Below are 16,556 nucleotides of genomic sequence, written 5' to 3'. Positions count from 1 at the left end.
TAATCTTATTCCACGTTCTCATATAATCGTTCATCCCCTTAATATTCTAGTCCATTTCAGCACAGAACAAGATCCATCGGCGGACCTAATGAGACCAATGTGGTAGCTGAGGTTATTCTGGGGAGAATATACTTGATGTAGAGTTATTTATGCCCAATACGTATACGCTACAACATTAACCTTACTCTCCAAAGTAAGGTTAGAGAATTCCGCTCCGGACAGGTGGGAGGATGTCCGACATTTCAAAGAGGCTTAAATGTTAACTGGAATCTGTGACCATGAAGAACTGAATTGGTGTGCTCCATATACACATAAATATCAAACCACTCACCCGAGTCTTCTTGGTTAAATTCACGTTCCAACTGTTTGGTCTCTTTTTCAAGGGTTGTGGCTAAATGTCTTAGCTTTCCAAAGAAGGTTTCTGTCACAGTCTCGGCCATGTTATATGTTTTCTGGTAAAATAAACCCAAACAAAATTATCAAACAGTATACTTTAACAGCTAATTTTGTAATGCAGAAAGGAGCTTTAGCAAAAACAAGATCCTTAAAACTATTGGAATCGTTAATAATTCATGCATATGAGGACAACTGAAAGGGAATTTTGGTATTCCAACCCAAACCATCGTAAGACTGGGCTCTGTCCTAAAAGCACCATAAAAATGTTTCAAAACAAGACCCAAAGTGCGGCCAGCAAAGATAGAAAACCTGCCTACCCACCTGTAGAAATGTCCTTGGGAATTGCGCTACCTCTACCCACATCCTCCAAATACTTTTTTAGGATTTTATTTTAAAGGAAACAAGGCCAAACAAAATTTGACTGCAAACGACCTCAGCTGTACTGGCTGGAACCACATACGTTTTCTAAATGAAACCCATTTTTAACATTTATTTATTTTGGGAGTTTTATATAGCGCGAATTCGACCCGAGGTTATCAGAAAGCTTTACATGAGCACCAGTTGCGTTACAGACAGACACATTTATTTTGTTAGACACAGCGAGATTAAGTGATTTGCCCAGAAACACAGGACGTGGAGCGTCCATGTGGAGACTCGAATCTGGTTCCCCAGCTTCCAATTCGAGCACTCTAGCTGTTAGGCCATATAAATAATCCCGGACTTCAGGCTAACACGCAGCGTCCTGGACTGTGTTAGTCTGCAGTAGCAAATTACTCATCTGCATAGAACAAAATGGCCTGATGCGCCTGCATGGCCACTTGCTGCCTGGGGTGGACTGAGGGTTCCTGAAACTTTTCTCCTCCGTAAGGTTCCCAGAGGGAAGTTCTCTTTGTATGCTATGGCCAGCTCAGCCATAGACCTCAGCCCTTTTCCATAATGTTTCAAAAGTGGTCTAAAGCTAGTGGAGGACTCTTATTGTGCAATGTTTTGGTCTACCTGGAAAAAACATACGCTTACCATGTACCACAGAGGACTGGAAATAATGCAACAAAGCATCACTTTGACACTCGTAGAAGTCTCAAGCAGCCTTCTCCAATCTGGATGAGCTGCAATCAGGTTAAACTCGCAATGAGTTTCCAGGTGATGCTGTTCAGTGCTATCCAGCATGGCTAAGCTACAATCAATATTTCCACAGGTTCGCAAGCAGATCAAATCCCTCGATTATTCTGGGACCTTGGAAAATTAAATTAAACACCAGTGACTGTTTTAGTGTAAACAAAATTCTATGTCAGGAAAGGAGGCTTCAGATTATGCTTCTGTTTCTTTACTAAAGAAAATACAGCAGCCAATTAAAACATTATAAAAATTAAAAACTTCATTTACCATGAACCCCAGTAGTCCACTCTCTCCACCAATCACTGAAGTCATGCATAGTATATAAGCCAATGTCACAATAAATCCTCCTCAATTGTTGCTGCTGCAGCAGCTGAATCAAGTCATTTATTTTCATCTATACTTGCATGTTACCTGTTTTCATACTATTTATGCTCTATTGGGGCTTGTGGCTTCACTTGGATCAAGTTTTACATACTCGGAGGCTGTACCACCAGTTTCGGTTGGTTGCCATGGAGCGTATACATGCTTGGAGCCCAGTCCCTTTTCAATGTTGATGCTTGCGCATGCGCGGTGAAATCAAAAATCGGAATAATTGCCAATCTGTTCGCTACGCTGCATACAACATAGGGATGTTAGCCTCACAAGTCCTGGTTATCGCCAAACGGAGCGATACAAAGGTAGAATAAGGCATTGCCTTAGGAGAGCTGGGTGCCTCCCTCCACATAATATATTGGCAACAACTTACGCTTGTGTTTGCCCTAATCACTGGTTCTCTGAAATTTTTTGCACCCAGTTAGGCCTGTCTCTCCCCCTGGAATTTCTCCAGACTCTGTGCCAGGTTATAATGGCATACTACGCTGATGAGGGTGAGGACTATCTGTAATACGAATAAGTCACTTGTGAGCAGGATATGGAGGAGCGTTTAGTAGAGGTACTTGACACTCAAATGTAGAGCTCGGCGAACCGGGCCATAATAAAAGCTTTGCAACCATTTACCCAACCCCTGGCACGTTATGGTTGATGTGAGTTGATGGGTACAGAAGGGGCTCCTGTGAAACAGGATTTGGCATTGCTTGAGGCGTGCTTTACCCATAGTACTTCTACCAAATGCTCCTCGGCTGAGGTCCTTTCACAGTTGGCGCAATGGGTCCTGCGTGACCACGAATATGGAAGTATTGATGGTTTTGAACCATCTGGTTTCACTAAGAGCTTCACCTTCATGGCAGAACCTTCTAGTTTGGTCTAAGATTCCCATTCAGTTAAGGAGACTGCTCAGGAGGATTTTGAACCAGCCGCCAAACAAAAGTGCAAAGTGCGGCATTTGACACCGGATACACCTCCCAACAAGAATCTGTTTGAACTCAGAGAGATTTTCCACCCTTGTTCCACAGAATGGGTCCCCTGTATGGAGGTGGCACACTATGTACAAGACAACTTACGTCAGGGCTTTGAGCGGGAGTTACGCAATACACTTTGCTAAGACTGCCTGCCCCCCGTCTCTGCTGGGTAAAGTGGAGAATACACCAGAGTTCGACCTCAACATGGACACGTCGCTCAAGAAATTCTCCAGGTAATCCAAGAAGGGTCTGGGTAGAGCCTGGTGGAGCTATCAGGACAAACTGCTTATTATCTCTAGCCCCTCACTACTTGATCTGGCAGTTCAGGCTAAGGACAATAAGTGCCAATTGTATCCTTGCAAGGTCCTGGAGTAGGCACAGAGGGCCCTGTGTCTTTTAGGGAATGCCAACTGTGCATTGTCCACCGAAATTATCGCATCGACCCCCAGCTTGCAGGTTTGGCCTACACTGAGGCAGGCACACTGGCCGACAGTTTTTTATTTGGTGAAAAGTTAGCAAACGATTACGGAAAGTATGGGTCTACCTTTTTAGGTCGAGCTAGAGGTGCGCATGCGGTCTAGCTCAACATCTATTGTGGTTAGTTTCCTAGGAATCTGAGACAGCGTTCTGCCACGCGCCTCTGCTGTCTCAGATTTGTCCGTGTGAGCGCGCTTCTGAGACGCGCTTGCGCAGACGCACACACAGCCCCTGCTTTTGCTTGGCTCGCATGCACTAACGGCGCACACACACACACACACACACACACACAGCCAGCCCCCACCCCCCTGCACACACACACACACAGGCGCGCGCACACATACACACGCACGCGACCTAACCCCACAGTTATGTATGGGTTACCCACAGACTGACGCAGTTCAAGCAGGGCAGATGATGGAGAGTCATATAGAAGCAGGTGCTTAATTTGAGCTGGTGGTTTCCGGTGCTCGGCACCCTACTTATTTGTCAGCACCGTGTTTGAGACAGTCTGCCACAAGGTGGCCCGGTCTGGCTAATTTAGAAATGACCACAACCGCACGAAAATATTAATTCAATACACATTATAATTGACTCTTACCTGCCCTGCAAGCCATTCTTATAGCTTTGAGGCCTGCAATAGTTAGAATTGTTACACTCGTGGGAGTGCGAAGGTTAGTAATTGTGTTGCTCCTATCACTGGCAGCTGTGGCAGGGGCCATGTGTGGCGCAAGTTGCAGTAACCTTATCTTAAGTGTATGCAACACTTAACCTTAGCGCACTGTTGCTATTGGCGGAAAACCGCTGAAAAATTATGAACTCTTAAACACTTCTGAAATTTTCAAAACTGATTGTATTGACACATGTTTTCACAACACATAAATCAAAATCGTTTTCCATAAATAAACAAAAACTATTTTCACATTTCTATACAAATGTATACATCATAAACATAAGTAGATGTCGAGTCTTTAAATTGACGACTTTTTCTGTTTATGCCCAATGCATTTCGAGCTTAATAAAGCTCTTCGTCGGGGGCCTGTAAAACGGAATGTGGTATTCAGTTAATGAATTCACGAAACTCTTCTCAACATTACATTCATGACAATGAAGCAACTTCCATATTTAGTTAAGCAAAGAATGGTAACATTCCTGTAAATAACCTCTTGATTCAGAAACCCCAAAAATCTCATGATAGACAAGTGTTTGTATCAAAATTTTCTACTTCATCAAAAATGCTTAAAACCATCATATACAAACATTGGGATCTATTAAAGAATGAAGTTGACTTTAATGGGATATTTGACAGTAAGCCCATTTTTGCGTATAAAAGATCCAAAAATCTTAAAGAGTTACTGATGACACCGACAAGAGATACAGAGGAAATCCACAGAGGAATGAAGAAATGCCAGAACTGTGTTCACTGCTCTAATGTGATAGAAGGGAAGTTGTTAAACCATCCACAAACAGGTAAAGAAATGACTTTACACTATAATGGGGACTGCAACTCCAAAAATTTAATCTATTACATAAAGTGTCCCTGCGGTAAAATTTATACTGGAAAAACGGAAAGGAAACTCAAAACAAGGATTTCTGAACATAAAAGTACTATAAGGAACAAGAACCTAAAGAGCAACCTAGCGAAACATTGGAATGAGAATAACCATAGCATAGCCCAAATCAGGTTTTCCATTCTAGAGGTAGTTAAAACATACGAGGGGGTTGATCTAACCAGATCCCTCCTCCAGAGAGAAATTCATTGGATAAAACATCTTTCCACACAAGAACCGAAGGGGTTAAACGAGAAAATTGATTTATCGTGTTTTTTATGACTTCCCTTCACCAGGATAATGTTCCAGATTGATGTCTGTATTTAACTGTCATTTGTGGTATGATTTGAATGATTGGTAACATATACTGCTATATTTTTCACTTTGTTTTCCTCACTTTACATTTTTATTTTTATTTTTCGTTTCATCCACGTGTATAGCATTTTCTTGGAGCAATTGTTTAGTGTTTTGGATGCGTCGGTTCTAGTATTCACCTTTCCATCATGGCGCTTGCAGCTAGGTGTGTAGCTGTTCGTTTTGTATAGTCCGTTTTCACTGTTGACCATCGGCACCGCGTTTAGACTCGGGGGAGTTTGCTTCACGCCATCAGCTGTTCCCACAGCGTGAGCGTTTTTGAATGTGAGAGGAATATGGTTTTTCACATCAAGGAGTCATTAGCGAGGTGAGTCGCCAGAACTTGGTAGTTTGGATTATAACTCCGTTACAGGGTTAAGAATCCTGGCATAGAGCTGAAGGTTTCTTTGTATTTTTAGGAGAAGAGTGGCGAGTGGAAGTGTGAGCAGTTTGGTTTGAGCACCGTGTTTTCAGTGCTTAAGGTAAGAGACATTTCCGGTTTTTCTTGTGATGTTGTGGTAGGATTTTGACCCATACAGATAGGTCAATTAGATTATTGTGCCTCTGTTTTTTTACAGAAGATAGAGTCCAGGTTCAGCGCGATCTTTGTAAGTTTGTTTTAGCGTTATTTTTCCTTTACACACTGCGGTGTTGGTGGCAGGTTATTTACAGGAATGTTACCATTCTTTGCTTAACTAAATATGGAAGTTGCTTCATTGTCATGAATGTAATGCTGAGAAGAGTTTCGTGAATTCATTAACTGAATACCACATTCCGTTTTACAGGCCCCCGACGAAGAGCTTTATTAAGCTCGAAATGCATTGGGCATAAACAGAAAAAGTCGTCAAAATTTAAAGACTCGACATCTACTTATGTTTATGATGTATACATTTGTATAGAAATGTGAAAATAGTTTTTGTTTATTTATGGAAAACGATTTTGATTTATGTGTTGTGAAAACATGTGTCAATACAATCAGTTTTGAAAATTTCAGAAGTGTTTAAGAGTTCATAATTTTTCAGCGGTTTTCCGCCAGTAGCAACAGTGCGCTAAGGTTAAGTGTTGCATACACTTAAGATAAGGTTGTTCATAATTAGGCACGTTATAGGACAGATGTGCTACCTCAGCTGCACGCTTGGTTATAATTGGAATAACTTGAAATCAAACAATAAGATTTTTTAGGTTAAAGACAGTGTGCTCCTCTTACCCAAAATGCAAGTTGCAGTAAACCTCCTGATCAGAGCCCTGGCACTTTCTTTTTCTTTTACAAATAAAGCACGGACATTATAAATGGGTAAAAAGTGAGGAGCGGGGATGCTCGTCACCTCAGGGTTGTGAGTGACAAACAAATCAAGCCTCTCTCTCAACTAGTTGATGTCACTCAGAAACCCTGGATAAAGTCCATCCAACTATTCACAGCTACTGATTTATAAGCACATGGCCCCCTCCAATCCCATATAAGAGCCCGTCTCTAATTGTCTTACTACTGGCAACTTGTGACATATCTAGTCACTAGTAATTGTATTTATATAGCGCTTAATACTGACCAGGCTTGAAGCGTATTTTTTTTTACTTTCATAGTGAGCGCGGTGCCCGCTTCAGGGACACCGCGCTCATATTAAAGTTTTAAAAAAACAAGTGCGGGGTCCTTGAAACGGGCCGTGATCAGTTTTAAACTTAAACCATTTGCAATGCAATAGGTTTTGCATTTACACAAGTTTAAGCTATTGGCACTGTAAATGATAGTGCCTTTTATTTATGTTTTAAAAAACTAAACACAAATAGTAGGCATTGTCACTTACAATGCCAATGGCTTAAACTTGTTTTTATTATTCACAAAAGATAGGTGGTAGTGTTCCCAAATTATTCGCCTGTTGTCCATTTTGCCTTTGGTCCCTCCTTCCCTTCCTCATGCTGTCCGTGTTGTAAATTGCCTGCTGTCGCCCCGTTGTCGTTGTCGACCACCTCCCTCCTCCTCTCCCTTTTCTGGCTCTGTGGTGTTTTTTCTTCTTTACTAAATGTTTTTTTTTATTAGAGAAACGTTGGGAGAGGCACCAACATCCAAGCTGATATTCTATCTCCACTGTGTGATGGTGAGAGGGCGGCAGCTGCTGGAGGTCTCAAGTGCTTCTCCTGATGCAAAGCCCACGCAAAGTCAGGGAGCAGAGAAAGTGCGTTCACCAGAGAGCACGTTCACCAGACAGTGCGTGTTTACTTCACAATCGCCACGACAAGTGTGGGAGCACTCACAACTTTATGCCTTGAGCCAAAGGTCAGGCCGGCAAAAAAACAGCAGTGGCTACATTTCTGAAAACCCTCTTGTTCTACATAGTCCAGCACTCTGTGTCTGCATGCAACAACATCGCAGAATATGTTGACGGGATGGGACTATCATGGATGCCTCTGCAGAGGTGAAATGCCATTCCTGACATCACAAACCGCTTGTCCCCGATTTAATTCTGTAATAGTCTAATTTATCTGGCTGATCCCCACGCTCGCAGAACCCCGCCGCTTTCCGAAGAGCTGGTTTGTGTCCCTGCCTGCGACTATTGGGAGCATCTCTTGCATTTCTCAGATCCTGTTTCCAAGCTCACAGCCTCTAGATCCGCCATAGATCCATCTTTTAGTAGTAGGATTCAGCTTCCAATGGTTTGACCCTCACACCTGACAGATGGCAGCTCAGCAGATATAATGCACCACAAACTGCACTCCTTTCATCATCATCTGGCTCCAGCCCCCAATACTGCATCACTCAGCGCAACCCCTGCATCACTCAGCAGCGCAACCCCTGCATCACTCAGCAGCGCAACCCCTGCATCACTCAGCAGCGCAACCCCTGCATCACTCAGCAGCGCAACCCCTGCATCACTCAGCAGCGCAACCCCTGCATCACTCAGCGCAACCCCTGCATCACTCAGCGCAACCCCTGCATCACTCAGCGCAACCCCTGCATCACTCAGCACAACGCCTGCATCACTCAGCACAACGCCTGCATCACTCAGCGCAACGCCTGCATCACTCAGCGCAACCCCTGCATCACTCAGTGCAACCCCGGCATCACTCAGCGCAACCCCTGCATCACTCAGCGCAAACACTGCTTCACTCAGCGCAAACACTGCATCTCTTTCTGGCACCTTATTTTCGACCTCGCACCTTATTTTCTTCAAGACAGTCTGGATGCTTCACAGCTCCTCTGGCCTCCCTGTCCCCTCCCCCCTGATCTCTTTCTTGCTCCTCTACTCTCCAGTCTCCTTTTCCTCTATAGTCTCTTTCCACTCCCATCTCTTTTGAGTCTCTCTCTTCCACCTACATCCTTGCCCTTATCTCATCCACCCTCTTCTCACCACCTTCCATCCTTTTCTCCTGGTCCTTCTATCCAACTCTTTATCCTCTCACCCCCATCTCTTTCCTGCCCGCTCCCCATGCTTCTCCATTTCTTCTATTTTTTGCGCCTTCTTCTCCTCTGATTGTACTCGTTTTTCGTGCCTTCTGCTCCCCCGATTGCACTCGTTTTCTTGTTCACTTTCTGCTCGTCATTTCTAGCATGTTTCCGTCCCCACCGCCATATGTTCACCTCCTCTCTCCCCTCTCCATCCGCCCTTCTCATCTCTTTCTGGCCTCACCTCGACTTCGCACCTTATTTTCTTCAGGACAGTCTGGATGCTTCACAGCTCCTCTGGCCTCCCTGCCTCCTCCCCCCATTTGCTCCCAAGCCGTATTTCTCCTCCCCCCCTAATCACAGCAATGCCAAGAGCTTGTTGTTTACAGGAATCCTCTCTACAAACCAGCACATTTATTGCAGCCATAGCAAGTATCTTTAATTTCAGTGCCACATAATTACACGCCACATAATTACACAGCACTCAATGCAACATACACTCCAAATACCACTCAGTGCCACATAATTATACGCCACATAATTACACTGCACTCAATGCCACATACACTCCAAATACCACTCAGTGTCACATAATTACACGCCACATAATTTCACTGCACTCAATGCAACATACACTCCAAATCCCACTCAGTGCCACATAATTACACGCCACATAATTACACAGCACTCAATGCAACATACACTCAGTGCCACATAATTAGTTGTCGCCACCACAACATCACTCAGCGCTACCACAGCATCAATCTGTGCAACGATTCAACAACAACTGGTTCAAATATGTTCTCTCAATGTTTCAAGCTTTATTACAAATGTCACAAAAAGATGTAAATATTTCACTTCTGTTCTTGGTTTTTCGTCACAATAAAATACAATGAACATAATCTTCACAAAAGTTATTTACAAAAGCTATTGCCATTATAAATTGCAGTAACTTTTATTTAAGTATTCATTATTTTTTAAAAAAAGCCATTTTTATTTGTAATATCAATACATCTAAGTCACATAAATACAACACATATTGCATTACAAATGCTATAGGTGTCATATTTGCGAAAGTTAAAACTATTGGCATTGTAAATGACAAAGCTATTAATTTCGCTATTTTCAAAACCAACACATAAATACAAAATTTGTCATTTACAATACCAATAGCTCAAACTTTCCTAATGCGAGACCTATTGCATTGCAAATGCTTGTTGGCATTAGACAATGCACAAACATCGTTGAAGAAGGTCTTTAACAGGGGCCTTTTTGTTAGGGCCAGAAGCTATCATGGCCGAGCACCAGGCAATGGCTTTCAACAGGCCGCACGTGGATACGCACCCAGAGGCGGAGGTGCCCCTTAACGGTATTCCCACTTCTACCTCACACACCATTAAGACAGACAAGGTCATGTTCATTGTGGGTAGAACACAAAAACACCTGCGCACATCATATCAAGTCACTATTATCCCGGCTGTGAAGCACTTGGTTTTAAAAGAAATAAAATTCCAAATTTTGTCTACACAACGTGACTCCCTTGGACTGAGAAGGAGTGTCTGGGCAAGAATTCAAATTGAAAAATGGTGCCGAAGGCACAGGGATAATAGTGACTTGATATGATGTGCGCTGGTGTTTTTGTGTTCAATGGATGTGACATTCTGTAACACCGTTGGTGGACAGACTGTCTGCTGTTAATGCTTGAGGTGGATAAGCATTTTACACCAAGGCTGCACTCAATAGTTGGATTACATATATAGATATATGGCGTTATTCTTGTATCGGAAAGAGGCACGGTTTGATGTGCAGATCAGATATAGCAAATCCGCTTCTTTTGTGATGTTCATGTTCATTGTGGGTGTAACAGTGGTGGAGAGAACACTGCAGATTCTTCATACGCAGCTGAACTTCCTTCCTCAATTAGAGGTTATGGAGGGGGGGGGGTGAACAGATTCAGTTGATTTATCACAATTGATTGACGATTTCTCAGGACCCATGGCTATTGCAGACGGTACAGGGGTTTCAGCTTAAGTTCTACTCCACCCCTCGACAGGGGAGACTTCCATTTCCTATGCATTTTTCCCAAATCAAGAAGTCTTTCATAGACAACAAGGTTCAATCCCTCATAGCCAAAAGGGGCGGTGACACAGATGACCTTACATTCCAGGGGTTTCATCAGTACCATCTTTTTGGTACCCAAAAAGGATCAGGGCTTTCACTAGGTTCTCAACCTAATGGAATTCAACTCTTGGATTGTGTATCGGCACTTCAAGATGGAGGGCATACATTTATTACGAGATGTTCTACAGGAAGGGGATGGCTAGTTCGTTCAGATCTAAAAGACGCGTATTTGGAGGTGCCCATTTTCGCCCCTCATCAGAGATTTTTACAGTTCCATTGGCAACATTGGTGGTACGAGTTCACCACCATGCCCTTTGGTCTCTCTCCAGCCCCTTGTTGTTTCACAAAGCTCCTTCGACCGGAAGTTCAGTACATTCGGGAGCAAGGGGTGCAGTCGATCATTTACCTTGACAATATTATCGTCATGGCCCAGGACAGAGAGACAGTTCTCCTTCATTTATCTTGGACGGGAAGTCTCTTTTAGGATCTGGGGTTTGTCTTCAACAGTGAAAGGTCAACCATGGTGCCATCGACTGGTATTGGATTTTCTGGGCATCCAAGTGGACTAGGTACTGGCCCAGCTTCTCCTACCATTGCGGTAACGATTGTCCCTAAGAAAGCAGTTGGGGAGAGCCCTTGCCTCTCAGACTATTTCCTTGAGGACCCTTGCTCGCCTAGTGGGGCTGTTGGTTTCTTCCATACAAGCCATTTTTCTGAGTCCTCTGCATTATGGAGCCCTCCAGTGACTGACAATTCGCCATCTTCACAAGGGTCTGTCCTCCTCTGAACAGAAATCCTTGACAGAAGGGGTCAGGACGGAAATGTCCTGGTGGCTGAACACATGGATGCCTGGAACGGCAGAGCGATTGTCACTTGGATCCCTGAGGTGGAGATAGAATCGGATGCCGGCCGTCAGGGTTGGGGAGCCTGTTGTAGCTCGGTGGAGACCGGGGGGTAATTGGTCGTCTCGCTTCACATCAATTGCCAGGAATTACTGATGGGGTCTTTTGTGATTTGTACTTTGTCACAGCACAAGTACAATGTATCGATGGTAAGTTGCATCAAACGCATAGGCGGGACGAGGTCGCAACTCTTGGGAGAGATTGTCAAAGACTTTTGGCATTATTGCCTTCATAATCAGATTTCAGTGACAGAGGAATACATTACTGGCTCGTCCAAAGTATAAGCGGATGAGAATTTCCATTTTCTCCAAGACTCCAGCAACTGGAGGTTGCGTTCCACAGGTGTTTCATTTCTTGAACCTGCGCCTGGGTCCATGCACGATGGACCTTTTCGCCTCAACACACAGCTTCCACGGTTTTACAGTTGGAGACCGGATCCTTGAGAACGGAGCTTGGAAGCATTTCTTCAGGATTGATCAGTGGGTCTTTAGTACACCTTCCCACCTTTTTCAATGATCCAAAGGGCCTTAGCGCAGGTGAGCAGACAAATGCCAGAGTTGGCCGGGTTACCCCTCTTTGGAAGGCACAGTTGTGGTCTCCAGTGGTGATGGAGTTATCCTGCGCCCTTCCGATTAAAATATAGACTCGACTGGATCTTCTGCAGCGGGCAGCTATCATACCTTAGTGACTCAGAGGCGACTTTCCGGAGACGCTGGCAACTGCCAGGAGTTTCGCCAGATACACTGTTCTTCTTGTCTCAATATTGGGCTCTGCACCCTCTACACACATGTGATACGAATCAGCCTGGCGTTGCTGGGTTTCTTGGTGCGGTGAACGGAATGTGGATCTCATGGGATGGGGTGTCCATATCATTGTGAATTTTTAGTCTGATCTGGCCACGCAGTGTCTGGCTTATAGAACGGTGAATAATTTCTGTTCTACTATTTCTGCGGGTCATCCTCATCTGGATGGTAGACACGTAGGGGAACACCCACTTGTGTGCAAAGAATTGAGATGGTGCATCCCACACAACCAAATTATTCTACATTATGGGATGTAGAGGGTTTCGCGTTTCCTTAGGGCCTGGCTGACTAATGAAGATCTTACGCATAAGCAATTATTAGCGAAGCTTACTTTATTGTTGCGTCTCATATCCTGCAGGTAGGTGTCAGATGTTCAAGCCTTGAATTTAGCAGGTAGAGTGTTTACTCCCTCAGGGGTGTATTTTTCCACATTTAAACATACCAAAAAGATGTATTGCTTAAGCTGCCTTTCCTCATCAACAAAAACTATGTGTGGTCAAATATTTGAAATGTTATGGGGAACATGCTTGTAAATTGCTAACTGACCAAGCAGGATATTTAGTTATTTCTTTGCAGAAACCTTTCTAGGCGGTCTCTTCAGCTACTTTGGCCCAGTGGGTTTAGGTGGATTCTTGCTGAAACAGGAATTGATGTGTCTCGTTTTGGAGCACTTTCAGTGAGGGGTGCCATGGCTTCCAAAGCATTTTCCACTGGTTCTCGACTTGAGGACATTATGGCCGCGGCAGACTGGTCTTCCGATTCGACTTTTAAAGTGTTATCACAAACCAGTTGTGGATGTTGATTCTAATATTGTAGCACAACTTTAAACAAGCATAATCTGAAGCCTCCATTCCTGACATAGAATAAAAAAAATGATATCTATTGCGTCAGGAATTTTCAATTCTATTAGGGACACGGAGGCGAGGATTATCCCACCCAGGGATTGTAGTTGATTATAATTGATTAGGTTCTGTCTGTTATTCTATTTAGGATTGGAATGTTAGATTTTACCGCCCTTGAGGATGTGGTTTACAGAATCGGTAGATGCTGTGCTACTGGTCGTCTTTTTCGTTTCAGGAGCAGATACTAAGGCGACCTGAGAGGATTGATGCCTTGTTTTCCAGTACTGGTGTGTATAGGAGAACAGTTCTCTTCGCAGTTTAATTGGTTGCCGTGTTAGACATACAGATCCTGGTTCTTTGAGGGTTCGAGGTTTGGAGTTTAAGTTGACAAAGACTTTTGGAAATTACTTTTGAGAGTTATTGACAAAGAAAGAGGAGGATTTATTGTGACATTGGCTTATATTCTATGCTTGACCCCAGTGATTGGTGGAGAGTATGGACTACTGGGGTTCATCAGAAATCGCCCTTTTATAATGTTTTGATTGGCTGCTGTATTTTCTCTAGTGAAGAAAAAGAAGCATAATCCTCACCTCCATGTCCTTAATAGAATTGAAAATTCTTGACGAGATAGCTAGAAATGTTTTTATTCGTATGCCTGAAAATAATAACAGATATTTAAAATAAAAAAAAGATGATGCATGGAAAGAAAGATAAAATCAAAACCGTAAAAGCTGAATTAAACTCATCTTTGGATTTCACCATGCAGCAGTGTATACCAGACTTTTCAGAGAAGAAGAAAGTATAGCTTGTTGGCACGAAAAGTAGTACAGGAAACAGCCACCAAGCTTCTATGTATATGCACCTCAGTCAGTCTAAAAAAAGAGCTCTTTTTCTTGCAAAGGGCCCTCACTACTCCAATGACACTTTGTCGATCTTTTTCCCTCTTACACATTTCTTTATTTCACTCCTTCCCTGAAATATTGGTGTAATCTTAATGTTTTGTCCTCTCTGCATATTTTCCATTTCAGCTATAAAATCTTTACAACATTTACCAATTCTTAACATTCAATGCAGCTAAAATGTCATCCTCACTATTCTCTCTCGTTTTTAGAATTGTTTCATAATTTGCATTGTTCTTCCTGCTATGGCATTTAATTTTCATGAACAGTCTTTAACTTTGTAATATGCCCTTAGTTCAAACTTCACAACCACTACTCTTTCTCTCCATTTCATTTCTTTGCTGCCTTCCTTTCCATCTTAAATTCTGTGTCTAGCATACAGTATTTCAAGTGATGGTCTGTCCTCTCAGATCATAATTCCATTATACAGATCTAAATACAATCACTTTTGGAGCTCAGCCTTCCGGTTTCAGATGTTCTGCCCTCCCCTCCCCCACACATACACTCCTATGTGGAGATCCTCAAGAACCAAATAGTTGGCCCTTCTGACTCCAAAACTGTGGAACTCCCTCACTCTCTCTGTACACTCCTCTCTATCTTTGTGCCTTTCACATCCATTATCTCCTACATGAGCCATTTGATAACACTTTTTACTCACCCCCTGTAGCTCAATCGCCCTTTTTTCACCTCTCCTGCTTACTTATTTAAGTACCGTCATTGACGCTTGTCTGGTTATCTTCTGTACTGTGCTTAGATGTAAAGACTGTATAAATACAAAGGAGCAACATTAAATTAGGTGCTCATTTCAGCAGAAAAGCACAGGAATAGAACTCAGCAACTCACTTGTAGGTTTATAAGTAGACCTATACTTACTGTCCTAAAGATAACCATCAAGATGCTCAAAGAGTTTCACAGGATGTCTTGCCAATCTTTATTTGTTTAGAAGTGATATTCAAGCGCAATGGTCTCTTCACAGATGACTTTCACGACTACCTCAATTGAATTTTCCTCCATATGCTGGAAGTGTTTGCTCTGATCCAGGTGAAGCTAGAATGAGGAAGTCACTAGCGAAGGCAATGAACCCTCTATCAATGTATGTCTACGGGCAAGAAGGGGGCAGACCATCTGCTTGTTCCATGGGATTAAACTTACCAGACAAAAAAAGAAAAGCCATTTTCTTCTTAATGCATTGTCACAGTCTGCATGGATTTTACACTTATGCAACTCATGGTTGAAAATACAGAATATAACCTGAAGGGGTGAGAGGGAGGACTGGCTACCCACAATCAGGTCTTAAACTGCAAGCCAAAATACATTTGGCACAATCTCGGCTGGATCAAGGGATGTATACCTACTACAACAGAAGCAACAGGGATGATGGCTAACAATGAAAAATGAAAAACAGTGACCTCAAACTGTTGTCTAGCATACATTCTAACAGATTGTGCATGTATGGAAAGCGCAGAATCTCCAGTTATGAAACAGGTAGGAAGTTGATGTGAGGTGTTGAGCTACATCAAACTGCTTTGAAATAGAGGAAGGTTTCAAAAGGATTTCAGGTTATTGTAAATGTTCAGGTCAATGTCATAGGCACTAACTATTTGGTAAATAACTGTGGAAGTCTCCATACAATGCAGAGCCTGCTAGGCTCGCTCTAACACCCCGGAATGTGCAGGAAAGGAGCACATAACATTTGTCTATTCTGTCTCCTCTATGAATCTGTAAGCTCTGTGTAACTGAGCAGTAGCATTGCTGTACGAGTCAGTAAAACGTGTCTTGGACTGTTGCGATTGCACAATTTGTAGAAATGTATACTTTTCACTCCATGCTCCTTCCAAATAGATTCACAGAATAAATCTGCTTGAAACGGTCGAAATAAAAAAAAATTAAGCTGGTAATTGCATTTTGACAAATTATGGGCACTGTGTAATTTCCATATCAGGGACAACATGTGCGACCATTTCCTTTTGCGACTCGCAATTTGCACATTTTGCGAATCGCAAAAGGAAACGTACTGATGTGTCTCAGACATATTTTGCGATTCCCAATGGGGTTGCAAATGACCTGGCTCATCAATATTCATGAAGCCGGTCGCAATTTGAGACCCATTTTGGGAATGGGCGATAACAAGATTGGTGTCCTGTTTACCCCAATGTCTGTTTGCTTTTCAAATAAAGCACCTTTTGTTTTTAAAATGTAGCCCGTTTTACGGGAGGAGTTTCAAAAACAAAAATTAAACGTTTCATTTTCATTTTTTAAGAGTAGGCAGTGGTCCATGGGACCACTGCCTGGTCTTAAAAAAACGTTTTTTCGCTGCCAATCACAAAAGGGAAGGTGTCCCCTGTGGACCCCTTCTCATTTGCAAGTGGCTTACCACCTA

The 16,556-nt window shown here is 43.0% G+C and overlaps 1 protein-coding gene across 2 annotated transcripts in view; it reads right to left on the bottom strand.

Annotated features, from left to right (window-relative positions):
• The window catches only part of SKA3 (spindle and kinetochore associated complex subunit 3), a 627,619-nt gene that overhangs the window by 588,030 nt on the left and 23,033 nt on the right, over positions 1–16,556 (bottom strand). For both annotated transcript variants that reach the window (XM_086935202.1, XM_086935203.1), the window contains exon 2: positions 332–452. In XM_086935202.1, the coding sequence (XP_086791328.1) occupies positions 332–440 (109 nt within the window). In that variant the 5' untranslated portion in view covers positions 441–452. The remainder of the gene's footprint in view (positions 1–331; positions 453–16,556) is intronic.

The sequence above is a fragment of the Lissotriton vulgaris genome, chromosome 8 (genome assembly GCF_964263255.1).
Source record: "Lissotriton vulgaris chromosome 8, aLisVul1.2, whole genome shotgun sequence".
NCBI lineage: Eukaryota > Metazoa > Chordata > Amphibia > Caudata > Salamandridae > Lissotriton > Lissotriton vulgaris.
This window is presented reverse-complemented; position numbering and strand designations above follow the sequence as displayed.